At 31.9% G+C, this 27048-nt stretch overlaps 1 protein-coding gene across 2 annotated transcripts in view; it reads left to right on the top strand.

Annotated features, from left to right (window-relative positions):
• Nucleotides 1–1317: 1317 nt before the first annotated feature.
• LOC108607550 (rap1 GTPase-activating protein 1) overlaps nt 1318–27048 on the top strand; it is a 91930-nt gene continuing 66199 nt past the window's right edge. The window contains exon 1 of one of the 2 annotated variants that reach the window (XM_017998440.2): nt 1318–1392. Coding sequence is in view for 1 of the 2 variants with exons in the window: in XM_017998438.2 (XP_017853927.1) it covers nt 10385–10638 (254 nt within the window). In the remaining variant the exon portion in view is untranslated. Of the gene's footprint in view, nt 1393–10195; nt 10639–27048 lie in introns of those variants that run through there. The other variant, XM_017998438.2, reaches the window with a different exon arrangement.

Here is a 27048-nt window from a genome sequence, read left to right as displayed (position 1 = left end):
ACGGTTAACGCTTAATGTGCAGAGGTGGTCAACATTATTTTTTAAGCATAAGATCTTAGCCTGAAGATTTTAAGTCATTGCATATTTAGTAGCTTAATTTATTGTTAATTTAATGTAGCAGTTAATAATAATTTTTGAAATTATATTGCAAATATTTTTAGCATTTATAGTACAAAACTTTGCTTTACTTTTCAATTCAAAGCGAATTTTTTTTTAATTTACGTCAAAAAGTTTATTTTAATAATTTTTTTAATTTAAATTTAAAGCCTGCATACAATATTTTGAATATAAAATACTTACATTGGCAACAATATAAAAAAATTGTATACAATATTTAAGCGATGAATAATATTATTTTTTTTATATATTTTTGGTAACATATTTTTTGGTATTTTTTTTTTTAAATATTGCCAAATTGACAAAGCATCTTTTTTTTTTTTTAACCTATTTTATTAATTTTTGGCAAACAAAAAAAAATGGTATGCAGAATTTTAGTATAGAATAATATTAGCTTTTGAAATTTTTCTGAATTAGAATTTCTCAATATTTTCAATTTTTTATGCCTCAAAAAATTTATAAAACTTCTCAAGTTGTCAAAATGTTTGACTTAAAACGAGCAGTTTAACTCTATTTAAATTTTAAACAATTTAATCCAGACAAATTTATCTCAATTGCATGCAAGGGTTAAATGAACTCGTATACAATAATTTTGTATATATGTGTATATGGTAAAATCAAATGCACTTTGCTGACTAAACAGAATAATACTATATAGTAAAAATATATTCCAACGCATGCACTCGTAATTTTATCGACAAAAAGCGCAGAGCAAGTCAAAATGCAATAAATGCAAATGGCAAGTAAATAAATGTATATAAGCTATATGAAAACTGAAGAAAAAAATATTGAAAATAAAACTGCGCAGAAGAAAAGACGAAAGCGAACGACTCTCGACTCGACTCGGAATCGGAATCGAGCATTGAAGATAGTGCTGACCACTCTCGTTGGGATTTGAGGTCTGGAGTGCGTTTACATTTAGTAGCAAGTTTAGTACAAAGCTGCAGCTCGAGCAGCAGCAAACGAGAATTTTTTAAACGAAACGCGCAAGTTCGAAATGAGTTCGTATAGAACTTTGGTGGATCATCCACAGCTTGGGGTTGAAAACTCGCTAATGCTAACTAACGGTACAGCATCGCCGACTGCGCTGCATCGCATGATCAAATATTGGCGCAACAGTTCCGGCAAAATACCAGGGCTGCGTAAAAGCGAAAGTTTTACAGATTATCGCAGGCATTCGGCGGGTGTAAATGGCAGTCATGGCACTTTGCCCAATCGCCAGCTGCAGTATCAGCGCCTGGAGAGCTATGATGAGTCCAAGCTGGCACAGATCAGGTGAGCCAGCAATAGAAAATGCTATTCATTTGATATTAGCCGCTTGTTCTAATTTAGGACAAAGCTATTTGCTTACAACTCTAATTATTTGTTATTCTAATGCAAGCAACAGTTGTTTGCATGCAACGCCCCCTCGTTTTATCATAAATACAGCTGCGCGCGCTCTCTCACTCTCTTGCGCTCTCACTCTCTTACACGCTTATCAGCTATAAACTCCCAAACTGCCACTTGCTTTATCAACAACAACAACAACAAGAGCAGCGCAGCTTTGTATGTGACCAACAACAATTGCTCAAGCTGTTGATAAAACAGCAAAGCATAGCCACAACGCCGTCGCAGCTGCTGCGACGCTCGCGCTCGCTCTCGCTCTCATTTCCAGCATTCCAACATCCACAAGCGCACTCGCTCTCTTGCTAAGTCAACGGCAAATGCCGACAATAGCATCCACAGAGCTTGCGCGTGGTGGAGCTTGTGCTGTATTTACACACTACAGCGTGAGTTTGAAAAATCTAAAGCTGTGGCTTAAATTTAGAATATATAAATTTAATTATGTTTATATATTCAACAATAATAGCTTATACACTCTACAGCAAGTGTTTTGATAAATCAAAAGCTGTTGCTTTAATATCTTATATTAATAATTTCTTTTTTTTAATTTAATTTATTTGCTTTTAAGCACTTTTGCCTTTACTTTGTAGCGCAGTGTAATTGCAACTGTTTATGTTTTCATTGCAAGCGAGCGGAGAGTTTACTTTGTTAAGCGCTCTGAGCGCTCAAATATCAAAAACACATACGCTTAACGTTCCGCTACTTAGCATTAACAGTTACGTTAGTATGAGTGACCCACACACGCCGGTCGTTAAAACTTTATTTTGTGTGTTATCTTGACAATAAACGACAAGCGACACTCTGCATACTTTTAGGGAGGGTAAAAGTTCAAAAAATATTTTTGGACTGGGGGGGGATTGCTATGCAAATAGCACTGCATGCTATGTAAATTAAATGCGCGGCATGCGTTTAAAGCTTTTTGCCGGCATGTGTAACTGACTCTGTTACGGAAATATATTTGCTTTAGCTAACTGTATTTGCTTAAACTGCACGCAAGAACGCAGCAGTGGCGGCGGCGGCGGCGGCGGCGACAAACAATAATCGCTTGCATTTATAATGTAAATAAATGTAAAATGTAAATAAACAAGAATGCGCCCCCATGCGCTCAAGCAACAAAACACCCACACTCTCACGCACACACATAAACAGGCAGAGCAACAACTGCATTTGCACACACACACACACAATCATACAGCAATAGCAAAGCATTCCAGTTGAGAGAGCGGCGCTCTCAAGTCTGTGCAGTCTTGGCGCGCGCGCGCTCTTTCATGCTCTCGCGCTCACACACATTTGTATACACTTTAACGTTTTGTATAAAAAAAGTAAGAGGGGAGCATCAAGTGATGCGCAAGTAAACAACTTCAAGCAAAGAAATAGTAAATTAATTAAGCATAAGCGCTGTTGTGTTCGCAACTGTTACTAAAAATATCAGCACGAATGAATATATAATAAATGCGTTTAATTATGTGTATTTATATATGCATTTGCTAGTCAAAGTGTATATGAAAGTTGTGTTACGCCAACTTTAATTCACACCACTTGTTTTGTTTGTGGATTGTGAAATCTGAGCTTCGTGCGCTGCTTCTCGCAGGTTGGGGCAGTCCAATTGGGGTTTTCAGTTTCGTTTTGACAATCGACTCGTGTGGGCGGTGCGCGTCGTCGTCGCTTGTCATCAAAAACCAAACGTTTGAAAAGTTCTTTTTCGTATTCTCGTAGTTAGTAGTGGTCGTCGTCGTGTTTCGTTCAACATGCGTGTTATATTTTTTTTGCTGCTCACTTCGTGCAACTTCAGCACACAATTTGCAAATTAGAAGCAGCAGCAGCAACAGTTGCAAGCGAGCAGCAAACGCAGCAGCAACTACTAAAAACCAGTAAAAAATTCGTTGAACGAATTGTTAACATTCAAAAAAATTTCTCAAACATAAATTATAAACAACTAATGTTTAACAAGTGTGTGTGCAAGCCCAAAAATGAGGTAAAAAGCACCAAAAAATAATAAATACTTCTTGCTTCGTGTGCTTTTGTGCTAAAATTCTTATCGCAAAAGCAAAGCGCAAAGTGATGATCACGAAATGCCAACGGTAAATTGCCGGCACGCGTTGCGTTCTGCAAGTGAAAATAGTAGAAATTGTAGCAATAATTAAACAACAAAATAAAACGAAAGTGTTACATTGTGAAGTGAAATTGACAAACGTAAAAGTGACGCAAATAATTATAAATCAAATAATTGTGCAAAATGCCAAACGTTACAAAAAAGCGGAAGCAAACAAAAGCATAATCAAATTATAAAATTTTATTTTGCGTGTGAATAACAAATACACAAATATTGTCAAGCAACATTTTGGACATTTTGTTGTTGCTTGTTATGCTTTGAGTGTCTTTCTTGTCGTCTCCTCTCTCTTTCTTTCTTTTGCGCTGCAAACTGCAGGCGGCATAAAAAATTTTTTCTTTAGCGTTGCAATACAAATAAAAATTTGTTTATATTTTTTGTATGTGACTTGCCTATTGATAGATTTCGATCTTTTATAGATTTAGTTGTTAGGCTTAGCGTTTTGTTAATGCAACAGGTTAGCATTGAAATATGATAGGCATATTTTTAATAAATAAATGACATGTGTTTAATATAATAAATGTTTGTTATATCACATAACAAAATATTCAGCGCTGCAATTTCAAAATTTATTGAAAGCAATCAATTGATATTATAATTATTTTGTTGATATTAATTGCTTAATCGAAATTTATTATAATTATTGCCGAATATGATTTGCTTTATTTTTAGTTGACAGCGCTTATCGTAAAGCACAACAAGTTTATTCAAGTTCAAGCACGCACAGCTGATCCTCAAGCTAAGCTTTTAAATATGCGCGTTCCCGCTCTCGCGCTCTTCCTCTCTTGCTCTTTGCTAACTGCGTCCAGCGGGCAATCAACCTCAGCAAACTGATTTGTTCCCCCCACTCTCTTTCCAGTTCAGCTGCTGCTCTTCTCTTCTCTTTTTGCGGCCTGCACTTGAATTTCCTTTTTCCGTATATCTCGCACATATGCAAATTAAGCTTTACGCACAAATTTTTTTCATTTTATTTTGCGTTTGCCGTTTAAACGGTGACTCTTTTTTTTTTTTTTGCTGCTTTTACATTTTGTTGTTATTAATATGCATTGCTGGCGGCGCAAATATTTTTGCAACACACGTGAATTTCTTTTAAACGGGTTTGCAGAACATGAAATGTTAACGCGTTGTTTGTTTTTTGATTGTACAAAGTTTTTTTTTGTGTTGCAGCTGCAGCACCAAATTTGGCATTTTTGTTGCATACAAGCATTTTTTAAATATCTTGTTGGCTTGTTGCTTTTATTTAAAGTAAAAGCTAATTTGTCGATATAACTATCAATTACCTTTAGGCCAAAGGCACTACAAAGTTCAAGTTGAAGTGCAGTCGGCAGCCACAAAAGCTTCAGATTCAAATGCAGACGTCGCAGCTTAAGCTTAAGCTATGAAAGAGAGCGGCAGAGGCAGAGGCAGAGCGGCTGTAAATCGCTCTCTCCCTCTCTGATGTTGATGACTATGCTTATGCGCTTTGCTGTGTCATTCGCCTGCATTGATTTTAAATTTTTTTTTTGTCAGCTTCTTCTTGTGCGTGCTGCTCCTTCTCATTTTATTTTTTTTTTGTAAATTTACCGTTTTGCCAAATGCGTTTTGCTCTGTCGCGTTATCTTTCGCCAGTCCAACAACAAGAAGAAGAAGCAGCAGCAGCAGAACTACAGCAGACAAAACACACGCGAGTTTAATTTATGGGGCGTGCGCGTTCATTGGCCCAATGCCAAAACAGCAGCTGCCTTGGTGAGAGTGTGTAACGGAGCTATAGGGAAAAGGCTAGTGAGCAGTAGTGGAGGATAAGGGGTGGAGTATTTTGTACAGATTGTCTGACCGACGGCGACCAACTGTACGAGCTGTGCACTGAGCGAAAAGCGCTAACTAAAGTGCATACTAAATAAAAAAATTCGCATACAATAAATTAAAATGCAATTTAATATATTTACTACAAGTTTGCATTTTCATTTTGTGCAAATTAAATTAAATTTTTTCATATGAATTTTAATACATTTATGCTAAAGTTTAAATAACATATTTTCTGCATAAATTTTGCATTTCTGCTTAAATTGTAATTGAATTGAATTTCTATAAAAATGCACATAATAAAAGTTACTACGAGCGCAGCACTGAGCGAAAAGTATGCCAATTATATTTTAATAATAAATTACTTAGAATTTTAATATATGTATACTAAATATTCTACTTTTAAAACATTTGCACATGTTGGCAACAAACTTTGCATAAATTCAACTTAATTTTGTCTGTTTTGCTTAACTTTCAAACTGCTGTCAAAACTTTTTGCAGTGCATTTATATTGCCGTTCTTACTTTAGCCAATGAATTTATTTTGATATTCGCCTAGCGTATATTTCTCACACACGCTGCTCTATGTGTGTGTGTGTGTGTTACACATGTTTACTTTAATTGCCTTTGGCAGCGCAGCAGCAGCGTTGGTGGCTTCGTTTTTCAGATTTGTGCGTTATTTGTTTACGAGCTGTTTACACCTGTGCCAAAAAAAAAAATGTCTGAGAAATGTTCGTTCATGTTTCAACAGAAGAAAAACTAATAGTAATAATGTAATGTTTGCTATAATATTTACAAGTCTGAGGTTTATTGAAGGTCAAGCGTTGTGTTGACCTAAAGTTTTAGGCAGCTGTGAAATTTGTTATTAAAGTTGAGACTTTTCCAGCTAATAACAAAAAGCGTGTCGAACAGCGTGACATACTTAAATATTTGTTTAGCCCTCTTTTTTAAACAGCAACTTAAATTTATGATATGTGTGATTCGATTTCGCAAGCTGTTTGCCTTTTGTTGTCAAATACGTCAGTTAACGGCATTTAAGGTTCTCTTTCTTACCAAACTGACTCAGCTTTATTACCCAAAAATTCAAACTATAAATAACTGTTGCAACTTTTTGTTTGTCTTATCAGCTTGGAGCGCGCTTATCAAAGTTGTAAAATAAACTTGCTGCCATTTCCATATCCGCCAGCTTTATGCTATTTCCGCATATCGTTCTCTGCTCCACACACTTTATTCTCTAAATTGTTACACGTGTTTAAATATTTACGTCTTGACAAATTTTTGTTTACAAAATTGTCTCATTTTTTTTGGGGTCGGCATCGATTTCTTCTATTCGGTTTACTTTAAAATTTGTTTGCTTAGCATCTGGTCACAAGCTAAAGCAACAGCTGTTGTTATAAAAACAACAACAAATAACCAGCTACAACAACAATTGTTATAAATTGCCTGCACTTTGCGCTGTCTGTTTTGTAATCTTTTTATAATTTATATTTTTTATTGTTGTTGCTGGCAGCATAATTTAGCTATTGATACATTATCTTATCAGTCAGGCAACAGCCTTGAAAGCTGCTTAAGATGGATGATATTTATCTATTAAACAATGGTCTATTGAATAAAAGATACTTGATGTTTATCAAAGTAAATAGACAACAAAATTGATTGAATATTAGATTAGATTGTTAATTAAAAATTAAAAAAAAAATATGCACAAATATAACAAAAATCAATAATATTTTATGCATTTATAAGACCTATAGTTAATGGTTAATGCTGCATATATTTTAAATTAAAGTAGTAAATAATTATAAACTAATTTTTTTTAACATATTCAAAGGCTAAAGTAAACGTCAATTAAAATTGTTTTAAAGTTAAAATAAAATGATGCACAAATATACAAAAAATTAAAATTATTCGATGCATTTGTTAAAAAAATGCTACATAAATTTTAAATTAAATAAAATGCAAACTGAAATAGTTTAAATATTAATTAAAAATAATATTTTTGAGTTCTGGCTAAAGTAAAAAAAATTGATGGAATGTTATATTTAGACAGTTACATAAAAACCAATAAGGAGTAAGCACAAAAATAAATAAAAAGAAACATACATAAATTTAAATTAAATAAAATGCAAACTGAAATTCTTTGAATAATAATAAAATTATATTTTTGAGTAGTTAAAGTGCTAAAGTAAATAAAAAATAAATAAATTAAAATTATGCAAATTGCTTTTGTTATTTAAATTGCATAAAATACAGATTTAAATAGTTTGCATAATATTAAAAAAATATTTTTAATTAGTTCCAATTGAATTTTCATTTGTTATGCTGCCATAACTTTTCGCAATTTAATATTAAACACTGTACGCAGAATTTTTCTAAATTGAAATGCCTACACGAGCAATCAAAATATTTAGTTTAGCTTGCCTCACACGCTGATTTACTCACTTGTTTGCTACGCTCGCCGTCATTTAAACACAATTAGCTCTATGAGCAATCAACCCACACTTTATAAAATAGAAAATGATAACCCTCCCGACCCCCTCTGACCACACCACTGTGTGGTAGAAACAAGTGTATAGCATACTAAGTGCAGCTATAAATTGTTGCATATAGTATTTCATTTATATGTTAGAGTTCCATATAAGGTTTTCGACGTTGGCGTTCATTCGCCTGATTTAAATAAATTATTATATATATAATACAAAAAACTAGCACACAAAGTTATAAATTTTAGATTTTATTCTGCGCTGCGCTGTGGCTTGCAATTTATATACATATATATAAACATTTTATTAGCAAGCGGCTGTAATTTAATTAAAAGTAATTCAAACTAAATTGAGTGTTATGTGCGCTCACCTGTTATTGTTGTTAACTTTCGCATGCGTAAATAAATAAATAATTTCGCAGCGGAAGTTGTCTAACAATTTTCTAACGTTGCGCATAATGCGGCGCAAGTTGAATTAAATTTTTTGAGCCAAGTTTGTTGCGATTTAGCGACATTTGAGGCTTAGCGATTTGGTTCAAGGCGGCAGAGCTGCAAAATTATGTTTTATAATAATTTTTAATATAAATGCACATAAGCTTAACAAAGTGTATGTCAAATTTGTTTGCGTCCAACTTTAGTTATGCGCTTGATTTTTATTCAAAAAGAAATTTTGATTGCTCGCGCTTTTATTTTTTATGACTGCGCAATCAATTTTTATTTGGCATGCAGGCAGCTATTTAATTAAATTTTTAATTTATTTATATTTTTCGTTTGCTGGTCAACTAACTGCAGGTGAACTGCTCAGTGCTTCCAGCTTTAAGTTCAAAATTTTAATAACTTGGCAACTTTATGACTTTACAGCTCGTAAAAATATAAAGAAAAAACGTAAAACAAAGAAAATCACTCAACGAGTGTAGCATATTAAGCAGTAAATGTTGCTACCCCTAAGAGATTCTCGCGTCTTTGTGTCCAGCGCGTGAAAAATGCGTGACGCTCTCTCGAAAATATGAAAATGAAGCACTTGAGGCACAAAATCCAAACCTGCCTCACTGACAATTGGCTTAAGTCAGCCTGTGAATGATAAGGGGCGGTTGGGGGCTGGGGCGGCGTTTCAACCCCTGGGCACGTGTCCAAGTGCCGCCAAGTTGATTTATGTTGTTGCCTTTGGGGCCATTGGACTGAAGGCAGCTGCTTAGCGCATTTTCTTCTACTTTGTCGTCGTCCAGGTGCTGATGAGTGGTGGCATGCCACCAACTTGTCTAAGTGGCATGTGGCATGCATGAATTTGTTTTTGCGTGTGCGTCGTCGCTTCCTTTTGTGGCAAGCAGTAAATTAATTTTTAGGGTTAGGCTTCGCTTTTTGGGCCAATTGACTAAAAGCCTGATTGGCTTTCAGCTTCAAGGCACTTGAATTAATCAGCTAAGCAACAAGTTCCAAGTGCGGCTTGAATTATTCAATTAAATTGAATTGCTGTCAAGAGAACTTTGGCTTAAAGTCTATAAAATAGCTTAAGCAGGTTTAGCTAAGAGATATAAAATAATTGAAGCTTTTATTGTTAAATTTTTAAATAGTTAAAATTGATTTTGTGCTGTTGCAGTAAGAAATTGACTATAAATTAAAATTTTCATTAAAAAAATGACAAAAATAATATAAACAAATATTTATTTATCATTATTTAAGTCTTAATAACTTGATTGAGTATTTGCTACAAATTTTCACTAAAAATATAACAAAAATAATATAACAAAATTTATAATAAATAAAAAAAATATTTATTTGTGGATTAATCATTATCTAAGTTTTATAAATGAGTTGATTGCGTATTTTGCTACAAATTTTTACTAAAATTATGACAAAAATAATAGAAACAAATTTAAAATAAATGCAACAAACGCTTTAAAGAATTTTTAATTGATTTTGATCTTATTTAACTTTAAATAAATGTATAATAACAAATATTTATTAGGTATTTGTGAATTCATCATTAACTAAGTTTTGAAAATTGATTGTGTTTAAATTTGCTCTAAGAATATGACAAAAATAATATAAACAAATTTATAATAAATGAAAAACATGCATTTATTTATTTATTTGATTGCTTCAAATATGCATTAAAAATAGAATAAAAATAGTATAAAACAATTTATAATTTTATTTATTTGATTGCGTGCTTGCTACAAATTTTCACTAAAAATAAAAAACAAATGCAACAAACGCTTTGCACAATTTTAAGCCAAACTGCTACATTTTTTGAATTTCAAAGTGCATAAAATAAATGTTTATTTTTATTTTCTAACAAAAGCAGCACACACTGCAGTTGTCATAAAAAAGTGCGTCTAGCTAAAATTAAAAATTGAAAAGCAATTGAAACGAAACAGATAAACAAAAGCAAAGTCTAAAAGCTGCAAGCCAAACATACGAAACCAAAAATATCAAACCAAAAAAAAACAAACTGAGTTAAGCTAAACAAGCAGTCAATCTATCAATCAATCAATCAATCAATCAACAAATATGCTAAAGTTACATATGCTGGAGCAAGTCGTCAATATGGAGAATGTCTGCGAGAATTCACAGGAGCTGTCGCCGAAGCGTAAAGTGGCCACTGCGGCAGCTGCCACAACTGGTGGCAGCAACTGCTCGGCCAAGAGTACGCCAACGGTCTCGGCCACATCATCGCCGCATCATCAGCCAACGCCGCCGCAGCGACATATTCATGCAACAGTGGCAAGTGGCAAAAGCTTTAGCCAGGGCAGCTCACCAGCTGGGTATGTGTTTTATATATTTACAGTTAGTTCAAAAAGTGCATTGGCACATTGTGTGTCGATTTACATGATGAATGCATTTTTAATGATTTTTGTTGCAAGTACCCATTGCTGTCTCGCTCTCGCACACTATTTGTTATTGCCACATTCCTTTGGTTTTTGTGGTCTTCATTCATCAACACGCCTTTCAAATTGGCCAGCAAAATATTTTCACCACATTTTCTATTTTGTAAGCCCAAAATGCTTTGCAAATATTTTTTGCTGTTGCTGTTGTGGCTTTAATAATGGGAACACGCCAGCGCTTTTTGAACTCCAGGCGGCGGGCTGGTGTACACTAACTATTGTTTACAACTGTAATGTTTGGTTTAATGAACTCACTGAGCGTGTAATAATCATTTGTTATTAACAATCCAATAAGCTTGTGAACAAAGTTTGCGTTGCGGGCTTGGCAAAAGATTCTTGCACTAAAGTTTGTAACAAATATTTATTTAAAAAATAGCATAAATTATTGTGCGTGCTTAATAATGCAAAATAATTTGCTAAATATCGCTTTAAACTTGAGCTTACAATTTAATATTAATTAAAAAAATTAAATTAAAGCAAAATGACATATTGAACAAAAGGCATTAAAGTAATTTTTAGTCTTAAAGGCTTGACAAAAACTCAAAATAATTTTTGATTATTTTTCATAAACAATTTTAATTGAACGCTCAAGTTTGCTATAAATTTCAATAATTATTTATACTTACTAAATAATTATTGATTAGCTGATAATCGATATTTATTCAACAATTTGCTATATATTCCAAGTTTATTTATTTAAATTTTATATATTTTTTATAATGGTATTCATAGCTTAAATATTACTTCAACAATTGCTATAAATTCCAAGTTTATTTTATTTAATTTCATATATATTTTTTAATAATTATTGATAGCTTAAATATCCTTCAGCAATTTGCTATAAATTCCAAATTTATTTGAATTTTTAATTCATATATTTTTAATACTTACTGATAGCTTAAATATTATTTAACAATTTGCTATTAATTCCAAGTTTATTTTAATTCTAATTTCATATATATTTTTTTTTTAATAATTATTGATAGCTTAAATATCATTCAACAATTTGCTATAAATTCCATATTTATTAGAATTTCATATATTTTTAATAATTATTCATAGCTTAAATAGCATACAACAATTTTTAAATTGCTTTATAGTTTTAGCAATTTTTATAATTCCAATGTGTTAGCTAACTTTTTATTCTTTTAAATAATAATATAGCTATGCTACTTTTTCTATTGATTTTTCTTGTAATTAAAATTGCTTTGCTTAGTCGCTATTATCTTTCCACTTTAGTTGCTGCTTAGCTTCAATTAATTGCTTTGTTGCAGTTTGCGCACATTTTCTTGCATAATTTTATAATCAAACTATAAAAGATTTAAGCCAACAATGTTACTAAGTTGAAAGGCTTAGCTGTTTAGCTATTGTCCAGTGAATTTTCTATTTTCTTCAGTTTCTGCCTGCGTTTTGCTTCATTTACTTTTGTTTGCTTTGGGGGCTTTGTCTTTGTCTTTGCCTTTGCTGCTGCCTTATTGTTATTTGTAATACTTTCTGCTTGTTATTTGCGCATTAGAGACTTGTAATTGATACCTGAGCCAGAGAGATGACAAAAAGTGTGTGGGAGTGTCACATGAAAAGCGAAAATGTAAACAATGCAAGCTTTAAGCTAAAGGGCGTGTCAGGCGTGGGCGCATTTGAAAAAATAATTATTATACAACAAAAAAAAAAAAAAGTAAAAGAAGAAAATACACAATAAGCAAAAATTTGCTGCTGCAGGGATTTCCCCCCAACCAACACCCCACCCCACCCAAACTGAACTTGACAATCAAAAGGGATTTGCTTAGAGACATTTTGTTTTGTAGTTTTCACTTTTCATATTTTTCCATGCGCTTTGAAACGCCCACACGAGCGCATTATCCAAACATCAACATTTCCGGGAGTGCAGGCGGCTTTATTTTAGTTTTTTTTATTTTTTATTTTTAGTTAATTTAAGAAAATTCCCCAACTTCTTCAGTTTGATTTATGTTCGCTCTTCAACTTTAGACATCTGCTCGTTGTTGAACATTTGTATTTACATTTACGATATTCAGTTTTAGTATAATAATATTATGATGTTCAGCTTTACGATATTTAGCATAACGATATATAGTAATATAATGCCCAGTATTATGATATTCAGCATAACGATATATGGTATTATGATGTTCAGCTGTACGATATTCAGCAAAACGATATATAGTATTATAGTACTCAGCTTTACGATATTTAGCATAATGATAAATTATATTATATATTATGATGCTCAGCTGTACGATATTCAGCACTACGATATTCATATATAGTATTATTATACTCAGCATAATGATATATAGTAATATAATGTTCAGCTATGATATATAGCGTTACGATATTCAGCAAAACGATATACATATAGTATTATGATGTTAAATTTTACAATATTTGGCAATACGATATATATCACAACGATGTTATAGTATTACGATATTCGGTTTTGTGCTAAAACAATTATATTTAATTCTTTAATTAAATTATTTGCACTCTTGTTCTTTTTTTTATTCACTATATTATATCATTGCTATATTTTTGATTTATAATTTATAACAATTTTTGTTTTCTGCTTTCCTTCTACCAAACTTGTTAGCCAGCTTCAATTTCGTCTATCAGCTCGTTGTCCATTTCATTTGCTTGCAGTTAGACGACCCCAAAAAACAAAAACGTTGCCCCAGTTTAAAACCGAAGCAGCAAACTCAAATTAGTTGCCGGTTTTTATTTTTTTTTTGTTTGTGGCATCTTCTTTCAATGGCAACAGCTAATTCATATGCCAAAAGCTTAAACTCGCCAAGCTGCAAATCATTTATCACTTTCCAAATTGTCTTCAGTTGCTTTTGTTGTTGTTTTTAATTTGGCAACATACGGCGGCACGCAACACAACTTTGTGGGTGGTTTTGTTGCAATTGCAACACTTTGTGCTCTTTTTTTTGTTTGCAACTTAATAGCTTAATGAGCAGTTTGCTGCTGCCAATTTGAATGAACTAGTTTCTGTTTTTTTTCTTTCGCTTAGATGAAAGTCTTTTACTCCGACGCGTGACATTTGTTATTTTGTTTTTTTCTGTTGCACCTGCCAAGTTGGCCAGGCCAAGCCTTGACTGAAACGCGTCTCGACTTATTTATGCCATAGCACAGTTTTTGTTTTTTTAGCACAAGCGAAGAGTTTGGCAAGTTTGCGAGGCGCTGTGGCATGTGGCATGTCCGCGTACGTGATTCTTGAGCAATTGCTGCCACAACTGTCCCTCACTCTGCCACTCACTGCCGCCGCTGCCGCTGCTGTGGCAAGCTTGTGACCCATGCAAAAATCAATAGAAAAAAACTACAAAACAAGCTACAATAAAAAAAATAATGAATTTATTATTGATACTCTACAAAATGTTATTGAATCTATTTTTAATTTCTAGAAAAAAATAATTAAATGAAAGAATTTTTGAATTGAATCGAAATATAAAACACTTTAATCTATAGTATCGAAAATTGCAACTTGCAAAATTCACCTTTGTATTAATTAAACTTCAAATTTAATTTAAAGCAAAAAATTCAATAAAAAAAATTAATTTTTAATTTTAAATAGAATTATAAGACATTTTAGTCGAAAGTATCGATAGTTGCAATTTGCTAAATTCAACTTTGTTTTTAATTAAATCAATAAAAAAATATTTTTTTAATTTTAAATAGAATTATAAGACATTTTAATCGATATTTTAATTAAGCCTCAAAATTATTTTAGTTCAAATATTAACTTTTAAAACGAACTTAAAATAAAAATACAAAATGTAAAATATAGAAAGGGTATATTCAAAATTTTAATTATTGCATTACGCAAAATCTTGATAATAAATTTCAAGTTCTTTTTTTTCAATAAATAAATAAACAATCAGCGACACACTTAAGATACAGTGAATAAGAGAGAGAGGAGCGTTCCCCTTAGGGAACAATCTAACGGCACTTTAGAAGTGTTGGCGACTGACAGCTTTTGTAGATATCGAAAATATTTCTATTTTAGGCCAAGTTATCAAGCAGAGATCAAGCCAAGTTCAAGCAAACAACAAACAAACAAACAAACAAAGAATGAAAATTGGCAAAATCCCTGCAAATCACGTTTCGGCATTATTATTCAATCATAAAAAAAGTTGTATACAGGAAACTAGTTTGAACTATCGAAGGGGGACGGGGGAGCCAACGCGGCACAGATCAATGGGCCACATAATCGCTCTAAATTTTTTTTAATTTATTAGCGCTCTGACAGCTCTGACACCAATTGGTGGGTGTGGAAGTGACGAGTGGGTGGGGGGGACTGAAGTTCAAAGATGCTGACAACAATTAAATTAAAGTCACGCCAAGAAAATCAATAAAAAGAACATAGAAGAGAGCAAAAGAGATAGACAAACGCCTGTGGCTGCGCCTAGGGGGCGGGGGGAGGCGGCGCAACTGTTGCCTTGTCATTTTCCATGCCACTGAACCAGAGGCCGTGACAACGTGTCTTTAGGTGTGGGTGTCTAGCTATGTGTGTGTGTGTGTGTGTGTGTGTGTGTGCCTGTTGCACACAATTAGACAAGCGTCTTCTAATTGGAACCTGAGCGTACCTCAGAGATATATAAAACGCGGGTGTCCAAGACAACGAATATATATATAGCTCTATATATAGTACAGTGAAAAAAAAATATAAAATAATTCATTTATATAAAATATATTAAATAAAATATTATTTAAAAATTGTTTAAGTATTGCTGAAAATAAATTCAAGTAAAAGAAAGCGATGAAGTTATATTTTAGCTGAATTCGAAATAATTTCGGATATTTTTATAAAATTTCTTACTTGTTTTTCTGTATCAGGAAAATTCTTGCTTTTTTCGAAATAATTTCTGATATTTTTATTAAATTTCTTACTTTTTTTCTATATCAGCAAAATTTTTGCTTTTAAAAATTCTTCTTCAATTTTTTGTATTCCAATCGAAAGTTAAAACTTTAAATATAAATACAGTTCAACCCAAATAATTCTTAAAAAGCGTTAACATATATTAGGCTCAAATATTTTATTTACTTCAAAACATTTAGGCAAATAAAAAATAACTAAAAATAAATAAATAATACAACAAAGTTAACTTTTGGTTTAAATTTAAGAATATTGCTAATAGAAAATTTGAAGTATTTAATATTCCACATACTGACATCCTTTCATATTAAATTCTAGCTATTTATTCTGTATTTTTTTCAGTGTAGCTATTGTGTTTAGACGTTTTTTTACAATTTTGATTGGTCTCACTCACTCACTTTTGTGTGTGATGAAAGTCAATTTCGCAGTTGAGCGCTAATTTATGCAAGAGCTTCTTCTTCTTTTTCATTTTCATTCATAAGACGAAACTTTTATTTGAGGGAAGTCGACCATTATGCAGATTTTTGCTACAACTGACAAACAAATTGATGTAACAAAAGGCAAAAGTTAAAAGGCTTTGTTTATGTTGCGCTCTCGCTCTATTAATAAATTATTGCTTTATTCGTTTTGTATGCACTTTGGCAATGGGGTCAATTGTTATTAGCAGGCACAACACCTTGCCTGCCACACATGCCACATGTGCCACATGCAATTGCAATTGAGAGAGACATCAAGCAAGGAATTAAGTTGAATATCATAAAAAATTCACATCAAATATATGTACGGCATGCTTGATAGAAAAGAATAACTCATCATCCATTACTTAAGCGTGTATAAGTATGAGTGAGTGTGTGTGTGTAAGTGTGTAGACATATCTACACTCATTTGCTATGCAGTGCTATATTCATGTGCACTTTATGAAGAATCAACTGTGCACTGTGCAAAAAAATTAGCTCATTTCCCAAGCAATAAATAAATGCGTTTAGTTTATAAAATTAACTTGTTATATTTATAATCTGCTGCAAATTATGCTCTGGTTTATTATATTAATTTGCTGAAGGTGACGTAAGTTGCAATTTTTATTTCTTGAGCAATTTACTGGGAACTAAGCCTTGAGCATTTAAACTTACGATATACGGTATTTACATGCTACTTTTTACGATATTCAGTATTACGTTATGCAATATTACAGTATTTGGCTTTACAATATTTAGATTTACGCTTATTACCGTTTTACGATATTCGGTATTACAATATTTGGTCTTACGATATTCAATATTATCATAATGCTCAGTTGTACTATAAGCAGTAATACTTTATTTCGTTTTACGTTATGAAGTATTACGATATTCGGCTTTACAATATTTAGTTTTACGATATTCATCATTATCATACTACTATTTATTTAAAGTACTACTTTATTCAGCTTTACGATATTCTGTTTGACGTTATTCGCTTTTACGATATAGCATTTAAACAATTAAAGTAATTGCATTCCTTTTTTCATTTTTTATGTCTTGCCTATTTGCTTGGCTATATTCTTTTCTCACTGTGTACAATCTCTAGAAATTCCACCGCACAGAGCTGGAAAAATGAAGCAGAAATAAAATTATATAGACCGACAAAACTTGACTACACTTTGCTTTGCTTTGCATCTGCAAATGCAATGAGCGCTTTGGCTGTGTAACTGTAACTGTCACTGTGTGTGTGTGTGTATGTGTGTGTGTGCATCTTATGTGCGGCGGCGGCGGCGTCAACAGAGCTACTTCACTGCTAACCCAATTACGACGGCAGCATAAACAAATTTAAATTTTTGTTTTCCAAGTTATATTTTTTTTTTATTTGCTGCATGCTGTGCAGACAAATTGCCAAGAAAAACACTTTGAACAACAAGTGTTGGCAATAGAGTGAAGAGTAGAAGAGTGGGTACGAAAAGGGGGAGGGGAGGGGGAGAAAAACATTTGCTTTTTGACACTGCAGCCGCAAACACAAGCAAAGTGTAGAAGACAATGTTTTTTGTATGAATTATTAATTGGAAATTGTTAAAGCAAACAAGCGCTGAAGGCAAACAGTGAGTGAGTGGGCGAAGGGGGGAGGGGAGGGGAACACAGACTGTCTAAAAGTTAAAATCACTTGTTAAACTTTTACATTTTGCGGTAAATGACACATTGTTGTTGTTGGTGTCGCATAACTTTTATTTTTGGGCTAATATTATTTTCACTGCATTTTATGGGTTAAGTGAAAAGTTTGAGATAGAGATAGATCAACTGGCGCCTGGCGCAAAATGCTAAACAAGTTAATTGCATTTTGCCACTTGCAGGCAGCGTAAACTGGTTGAGCAAACTTTTTGTATATCAGTCAGTGGGTCAAAAGCAGCGGCGGCCACTTTCAACGTTTTTGGCAACGCCAGTTAGCCAGCCAGCCAGCTTAGTTTTTGTTGTTGGCAGCAAACCAAATATAGTTGGCGGCTCATCAACTCAGACAATACATCAAGCAAATCAAAATGTGTGTGTGTGTGTTGTTCAGCTACTGTTTACACACTCGAGCGCAGCTGAATAGAAACCAAGAGCAAGAATATGAGCTGACTGCAGTTTGAGCGAAAGTTTTGTCATAAAAAAAACTTAAGCTTGTGAAGAAGTTTTTAATTTTTAGTCACAGCTTAATTAGTATAGTTGTAATAAGCTTTAATGAGCTTTCACTTGTGCGCAGTAAAATATCAAACTCTATTTCAAAATAAATACAGCGTATCTTGAACTGGTTTTAGTCTTTAGCTTTTATTGTTGCTTTTGTCAAGCGATTTAGCGAAACTAAAGATTTAAAGCGAGCGCAGATTACCACGCAAATTTATGTAAATATGCAAATGTGAAGCCATAAACAAAACATTGTAAAGATGAATAGTTCACTGGCTCACTGTTAATCGATTGAACAAAAGAAAGTTCAGCGTCCAAGTTCATTGTTGAATATTGAGAGCTAACATGAAGGTCAGTGAGCTGCTACCGATCGTTATAAACTAATTATGCAATTTAAGCTTAACTAGATTAATAACTTTGCTTGCGTATACATAATTTTTATTTATTTTGTATATACGTATACGTAATTTGCTATTTTATCTGCGTGCCACATGCAATGTGTGCTGGGCGCCACTTTCGTTTTCTCTAAACTGACAGCTCTCAACTTCAAAACTCTGACAACCTCCACATTCTTTATGGGCACAATTAAATTTCAAGCTTAAGCTCTCAAGCTTAATTGGCTACAATTTAATGCAAAGCAATCATTAACGCCCAATTAAATAGTTCTAAATACGTTTGCTAATTAAAAAAACTAAAACTAAAGCTCAAGCTAAAGGTTTTCAATTTACAATTCACTTTCGTTTAAGGCGACTGCTCGACTTCAATTTATTAGCTACTTTATTTTGATTTTATTTTAAGTTTTAACCATTTGTAGCGGCGTTTGGCTAATTACGTGTTCGCACTGCTGTCTCTTTCAATTTTCGTCTCTTTCGCTGTGATTCGTTTCGATGTTTGTTGCATTCATTTGTCGGCCATAAAAGTCGCCAAGTCGACAAACGTCAACAAGCGCCAAAAAGCACCCAAAAGCTGATCTTACCATATTCTCTATCTTTACAGTAGCTGCAAATATTTGTCTTATTTATATAAAGTGAGTGTGCGTCAGGGAAGTTAAATGGGTGATGAAGAGTTTTGATGAAAAAATTATATTGTAGTTGTTTAGTGTAAAATAAAATGAAACAAATATTTCTTATAATTTAAATTAATTCATTATTCAATACAAATACTAATAGCATATTTCTTAAAAACATATAAAGCTCTGCGAATTACTTGAAACTAAATTTATTCTTTATTTCAATACAAATATTAACGAAATAATTTTTAAAAATATATAAAGCTCAGAGAATTAATGAATTTCTAATTTTGGTAATAAAATATTGAGTTTTAGCTTAATTTCTTTATTGTAATACAAATACTAATTGCATAATATTATAAAATATATAAAGCATGAAAGATTAAGTTTTGGCTCTGCTAATAAATATTATTAAATTTAAAAAAAATTCTACAATACTATATTTGTCAAATTTATTAAATTTCAAGCTCTAGTTTTGAATTTTTTTTTAAATATTTTAATTAAAATCACTTGTTTTGCTTTAAATGTAAAATTTAATAAAAATAGTCAATAACATATTTGTTAAATTTATTAAATTTCAAGCACTAATTGTGACTTTTCTTTTAATATATTAAAAAAAATTTTGTTTTGCTTTTATGTAAAATTTAATAAAAATACTAAAATATCATTTTTGTTAAATTTATAAAATTTCAAGCACTATTTTTGAATTTTTCTTTAATATATTAAATAAAAATATTTGTGTGGCTTTAAATGTTACAAATCTAAATATGCAAATTTAAAGCTAATTTTATGCTTAATTTTAAATAATTAATTTTATTAACTTGCATTATATTTTTAAATACATTTCAATTAACTTTATAAGCTACGCTAGCAATTAGAGCTGCGCTAGCTAAATATATAACATTATAATATAATTTGTTAGAGCATAAAACTGTCGCATAGCTAACAAATGAACAATTTAATTTCTTATATATAATTTACTTCTAAGCGATTGCATTTGCACACACACAAACAAACGAATAGACGCAACATTGCAATTCCCTCAAGTTGTGCTTATCTAATGTGGTCAGAGCGTGGTAGTGGTGGTGTTGGTGTTGGTGGGCGTGGCTTATTGTTGCCGCCTTTTGTTGTTTTGCTTTTGGAATCAACAAGTAAATCAAATGCATGACGTCAATTTTTCTAAATTCAAATTGTACGACTGCCAAGGGAGTTGCCACACATATATTTATATATGCATATTAGATGCTGCTGCCCCAACTGCCCCCAGCTCCTCTTCACTAACTTTATCTGCTGCTTGTGCTTTAGTTTGGTCTTTGTAGGCACATTTTGTATGCTATTATTGTTTTGCCCGCGGGTTGCATTTATAATATTCAAGGCGGCGCCGCAGCTCATCAGCAATTCAATTGCTACAGCACAGTGTGGGGAGGGGGGTGGCAAAAGGCTAAAGGGAATGCCAACACACACACACACACACGAAAATTTGTAAGCGACTGATTCGATTATCGACTTGGGCTTTGATTTTGGCACCTCAGAGAGACTCGCGCAGCAATCTCATTGAGAAATTCGTCTTTAAAGTTTGATCTTTAAACTGAGCTGCCAATGGGGATTTTAATTCCCCAGAGCTGTTTAAATAGCACAACGCGGCTGCTTCAACTATCAAAGCTTTAAATCTTCAGCTTATTGTTTATGCTCTGCTTTAGATTTTTTTTCTTTTTGTGATTCGAAAACTCTTTAAAGTTAAGCAATAACAATGTAGTGTGCCCCAGACATAAAAAGCCACCATTAGTGGGTTCTAGAGACAACAATAACAACGACAACAACAACGCAACTTGATGGCATTGTGCGGCACTGTGGCACAGTGGGTTGAAAACAGCGCGCTTTTGTTTGCGGATTTGCGTATACTTAATTTACTAAAGAGCAACATTTTTGAAATAGTTTTGTAGGCTTTAAGCTTACGAGACTTAAGTTGTAGTCTGGTTAAATATAAATAAATAAAATATAAAACATACTTAGAAATGAATTCATATAAACTACTATACATAAAATATTTAAGCAACAGACTTGGGATATGAATTCATTTTTAGCAGATCTGATAGATAGACTTGAAAATTATAATTTATACATATAGACAAACTTAGAAATAATATATTTAAATACATGAAGCATTTATTAAAATATTTAAAAAATATAATTCATATTAAATAGAAATACATTTTTATTTATTAGCAGACTGGGATATATATTTCATATTAAAATACAAATATAATAAATATTTATAAAAAGACTGGGAATATATATTTCATATTAAATACAAACTAATTAAATATTTATTAACAGACTTGCACAATTTAATAAAAAATGAATACAATTATTTTAAATATTTATTAAAAGATTTGCAAAATGTATTTAAATTTAAAATTCGTTCTCATTTAATATGCAAACATGGAAAATATTTATCAATATTAATTAATTATTTACAGTTTTGAAAATATATTTGATATGAAATGTAATTAAATTAAATATTTATTAACACAGTTGCAAAATTTACATAATATTAAATACAAATAAATTAAAAATTTGTGCTCACTTAATATGCAGATTTGGAAAATATATTTATCATATACAATAATAAATAAATTATATATTTATTTACGGACTGGAAACATATATTTTAAATGAAATATAAATAAATTTTTTAGTAATTAACAGACTTGAATATTGAATACAAAAAAGTAAATAATAATTAGCATACGTTGCAAACATATTTTAAATAAAATAGAACTGAATTAAATATTATTCTAAAATATTCTTTTAACTGATTTATATGAATTTAATGCTGTGTATATAATTTGTTGTATATAATTTGGAGCACATAATTTAAATGTAAATAAGTGAGTTAAATTTATGTTTTACTTTTAAAAAGTTGTCTTAGAATCAGAAAGAACTTTTGTTTACTTTCTAAAATTAAATTTCTTAAATTAACATAAATTGACGCTGAATTTATTTAGCAGAAAAAAGAAAGAACAGTCACAACTAATTGATATAGTATTTATGCATTTTGTGACACTGTGCAATAACACACACACATGCAAACACACACACATGAGCATGAGCACAATTTCTCACAGCTTTTTGTCTACTTTGCCAGCCAGTCTGCCTTTACTCAAGTTATTACATAGATTTTGTAGCATTTTGTGCACAAAATGTAACACACACACACACACATATACAGCATATAGTGGCACATAGATATAGATACATGATATAGACTTTTGGGCGCTAGAAAAAGAGCAACAGCTATGACGACGACATATTTATGTTTTGTCGGCCGCGCTTGCTGCTCTTGCAACTATTTATGTGGCAATGTTGCAAGTTTATAGTTGGGGGCTTCAAGTTGCTGCCGCCGTCGTCGTCTGCGAAAGTGCAACTATGAAATATATTTTTGGAAGAAGATTATTACATGCTGCCAAAAATAAATTATACACTATAAAAAAAAAAAAACTGCGTTTGCTACAGAAAATTATGAAAAACGTAGTTGTAAAAAATGAAAATGGCGTGCCGCACGAAAATGTAAAAAAAAACAATTTAAAAAAGTAAAAGAAAATTGCCTGGGGTTAAAAAATGTTTTTTGGCAGGCGCGAGACTAAAGCAGACAAGACTGCAAATTGTTTGACCAGCAGCAGAGTGGGCTGGGGGCTGGGGGTTGGGGGCTGGTGTGGAGTGCAATAAACGCAAAACTGTCTGCGTACTTTTAGCAGCCACTATGCAACGGCCGCAGCCATTGTTTACTATAGGCCGCCATTTCACGCAAAATACAATAAATAAAAAAATTTAAACAAAAAATATAAAAGCTGCTGCCAACAGTTGGCAAAATATTCAGAATTCAATTTTGTTTTTTTTTGCAATGTAAAGCGCTTTAATTGGAATTAAAGCAAAAATATGTTTCCCCCATTATTTATGCACATTTTAATGCGCTTTTATTGAAGGCCTATCACATTGGGAAATTTGAAATTTGTCAACTGCAGTTGACGTCGCCACACGTGCAAAATGAAAATGACTGCAGACAATTTGATTGTTTTCAGTTTTTTTTTTTGTGCAATTTTTCATGCATGTGCGCATTTATTTTTTATTATGCGCAAAAAACAACAACAAATGTTTAAAGCATAACAATTAGAGCTATGGCCAAAGCAAAACAATGTCGAAACAATTAAATTGTGTGTTTAAATAACAGTCACGGTCATTTAAGCGCACCAAGTGTAAGGCAAGCGCGTTGTGTTCAGGAAATGCTGTTACATTAATTAAAAAAGGCAACTAGGCAATGTTCAATAAAGTTTAGAGCCATGGGCGTAGCCTAGAATGGTTAGAGCGCAGTGGGGGGCGGGCTGAGTTCGACTACATAATGAAAATTATAATTAAAATGGTATAAAATTAAGCACAAGTCTTTAAATTTGAGTCGAAGAAGCGTCAGGAATTTTACTGCAGCAACATTGGGGTGGAGTGGGGTTAAGTGTGCGCTTGAAAGGGTTAAGAGTTGGTTAAAAGGCGCGGTTAAGCGATTTTCTTGGTATTTGTTCTGCTTTTTTGGCAAAGAAAAAGTGTCCTAAGCCGTCTAAATTGTATTCTGACAACGCATATGCACAAATTTAGCCCCAATTTTTATACAGTTGTTATTTTAAAATTTAATTTGTTGATATTTATATTAAATTTTTATTAAATTTAAGCAAAACCAACGTATTATACAAAATTAAAATTTTTGTATATTTTTTTTTTCGATTTTTTATTTTTTTTTTTTTTTTTCGATTTTTGAACCCTTTTTTCATTTTGGGTGGAAGGTGTGTATCAGTAAAATTTTAAAATAAATGCAAACTTCTGCGGAAATAGAAGAACCAACTACATGCAAAATTTTGTAGCTCTAGCTCTGCTAGTATCTGACTTTTTCCGCTCATACTACAGACGCACGCACTTCAAATTGCTGCAATTATTGCAGCTAACCATTTAGCTTAAATTTTAAAAGCTTTTAAATTACAACGAAACGCATTAAATACAAATCCCTAAATATTTTAATGGCACATTTACAATAATTCGTACCTAAGCTCATTTATTTTTCATTTGAATTCAATGCCATTTAAGCTAATACACAACTTAAATTTTTTAACAAGCCGCAGCTTGTTTACATTTTACCAAAACCATTTATTTATTTGGTGGTTTTATTTTTGGCAATATTTTAATGAAATTTTAATTTTATATAATTGTTAAGCCAACAAAAAAAAAAAGGTCATGCAACAAATTTGTAATTTTGAACTAATTCCAGTCAATACACAAACAAATATAGCGCAGCATAATAATAATAATAATAATAGTAATAACAACAACTATTAGCTTAGACAGCCGCAAAATGTGCGCTAAGCGTATAATTTAATTTAATGCACACAATAACAACAACAAAAATAAAAATAACAACAAATTATGGCGCGTGAATAAATGTGGAAAATGTTGTCGAGTTGCAACACAGAAAACAACAACAACAGTAATAAACAATTTGGCTATTTCGGTAGCGATGCAATCGCTAAAATGGCCAACAACTTGTTTTTAGGGGCGTGGCGGGCGTTGGGGGCGCTCGCCACTTATATCACAAAATTTAGCTGCAATGTTGCTAATAAAGTTGTTGCTAAAACATTGAAATTTTGTTGGCAACTCAACTAAACTAAAAACAAAAAGCAGACGCAAAAAAAGAGAATTAATAGACAACTTAGCCCAAGAAACAATCGGAAGTACAAAATTAAAACCCAGACGCAGACACACAAAAAGCACAAGACAAACTGTAAATTGTAAGCCAAGTTAGTCAGTCAGTCTGTACGTCTGTCTGTCTGTTTAGGTCGCAGGAAGTGGCACAGTAAACAGCGTTGAAAAGTTTTTTTTTTGCCGTTCTCTGTGCAATCTGCTGGCTACTGAACCCTTAAAAGTTCATCCTGCAAACATTAGTCAACTTCAACGAAAATTTCTGCACAAGTTTTTTTTTGCTAATTACAGCTGCAAATTATAAACAGAGTGAGCTGAGCTGACTCACCATAATAACTAACTAAACAAAATATACACTGCTCGACTTTTGTGCAGTGTGTGATTTTACTTAGCACCTTCTATATTCGCGCGCTCTCTCTAAAGTTAATTACCAGCTGTGTGAGTTTGTGCAACATTTCGCTCTAATTGCCCCAACACTTGCACTTGCAACAGTTCATTATTTATGTTCAGTTATTAGTCCGAGTCAAAATTCGCAGCTTCGTGTTAAACACGCGCCCATTAATCAGCTAGCGGCGCTCAAATGCAAATTTTAGACCAAAAAACAACACTTGTCACTTTATTAGACAGCAAACTGTACTGTATACTCTAAAAAATAATTATTAGTTACTAAAAAAATGATTGCAAGTATAAGATAATTTATATAGTAATTTATAACGCTCGATTTGAATATTACAAATTTAAAATAAGTTTAATAAATTAAATTAAATGTACAAATATATTTCTTATTTAGAATATATAAAATAAAATATTTAAAAGCACAACTATTTAATTTACATTATCATAATTAAAATTTAAAAAAAGACTTATGCTCGTCTAAGAATTAATTAAAATTTTAATTTAATAAATATTTTATTCATACAAAAAAAATTTTTAATTTTAATTTTCTTAAAATTATAATGCAATTTTGCTTAAAAAATATTAAAAATTAAAATTTAAATATGATTGAATATCTGTGCTATTTATAAACATATAATTTTTAAATAAAAAATTTATAATAATTCCAAAACGATTTTAAAATTCAAATTGCAAATTAGCTTAAATATTCAAAATTAATTATGATTGAATATCCGTGTTTATTAAAATATATAATTTTTAAATACAAAATTATTTAAAATATTAAAATGCACAACAGCTTTTAGCTTTGCTACAAAAATTAAATTTGTATCAAATTCAAATTCGAGTTGTTGCGCCTTAAATATTTAACTGCTGCCAACTGAAATTGGCATAATGAGCTTTTAAAAGCTTTGACAACACTCGCATTTCAAATTCAGATTCGGCACAAACTGAAATTGAAGCAAACATTTGGAATTTTGAGGTAAATGAAATTAGACGTTAGCTGGACCATTGAACGATGCGGCTGTCTGAACTGCAGATGATTTCCCACTGGATACAGCTCAAAGCGAAGCGAATAGACAGCCAGACAAGCCGATGGAGTTCGTTGTGTGTGTGTGTGTGTGTGGTTGAGAATAATTTCATTGCGAATTTGTCTGTCGGGGGAGCCACCAGTGGCGAGCCATATTGCAAATTGGTCTCATCAACATCAACATCAAATAACATTATGCGCATTAACAACATAAAGAGAAACAATAAAAAGCATATGCAAAACTTTAGAGATGATTGATAAAAACGGTTCAAAAAACGTTTAACTTTTTAACTTTATTGTTATGCAGATGCGTTTAATTTCATTTATTAAGCCAAATGATAGTAATTAAAAATAACAATGTAAATGCTTAAACAATTTTTGGTTATGTTTATTTAGTGCGCCATGCAAATATTTATGCAATAGCTGTGTCTATGTGTGTGTGTGCCTATTTAATTATTGCACAAATGTTTGTTCATGTATTTGTTAAATTTTTGTTCTTTGCTTTTGAGTTTCGACATGTTTCTGTCACAAAATGATAAATAAACAACATCAAACTCAAGCAGCTTGCTTTTGTTTTATTTGAGCCTCAAACTGTTAATTA

The sequence above is a fragment of the Drosophila busckii genome, chromosome 2L (genome assembly GCF_011750605.1).
Source record: "Drosophila busckii strain San Diego stock center, stock number 13000-0081.31 chromosome 2L, ASM1175060v1, whole genome shotgun sequence".
NCBI lineage: Eukaryota > Metazoa > Arthropoda > Insecta > Diptera > Drosophilidae > Drosophila > Drosophila busckii.
The sequence above is the reverse complement of the archived record's forward strand: the minus strand, read 5'-3'. Positions and strand labels throughout refer to the sequence as shown.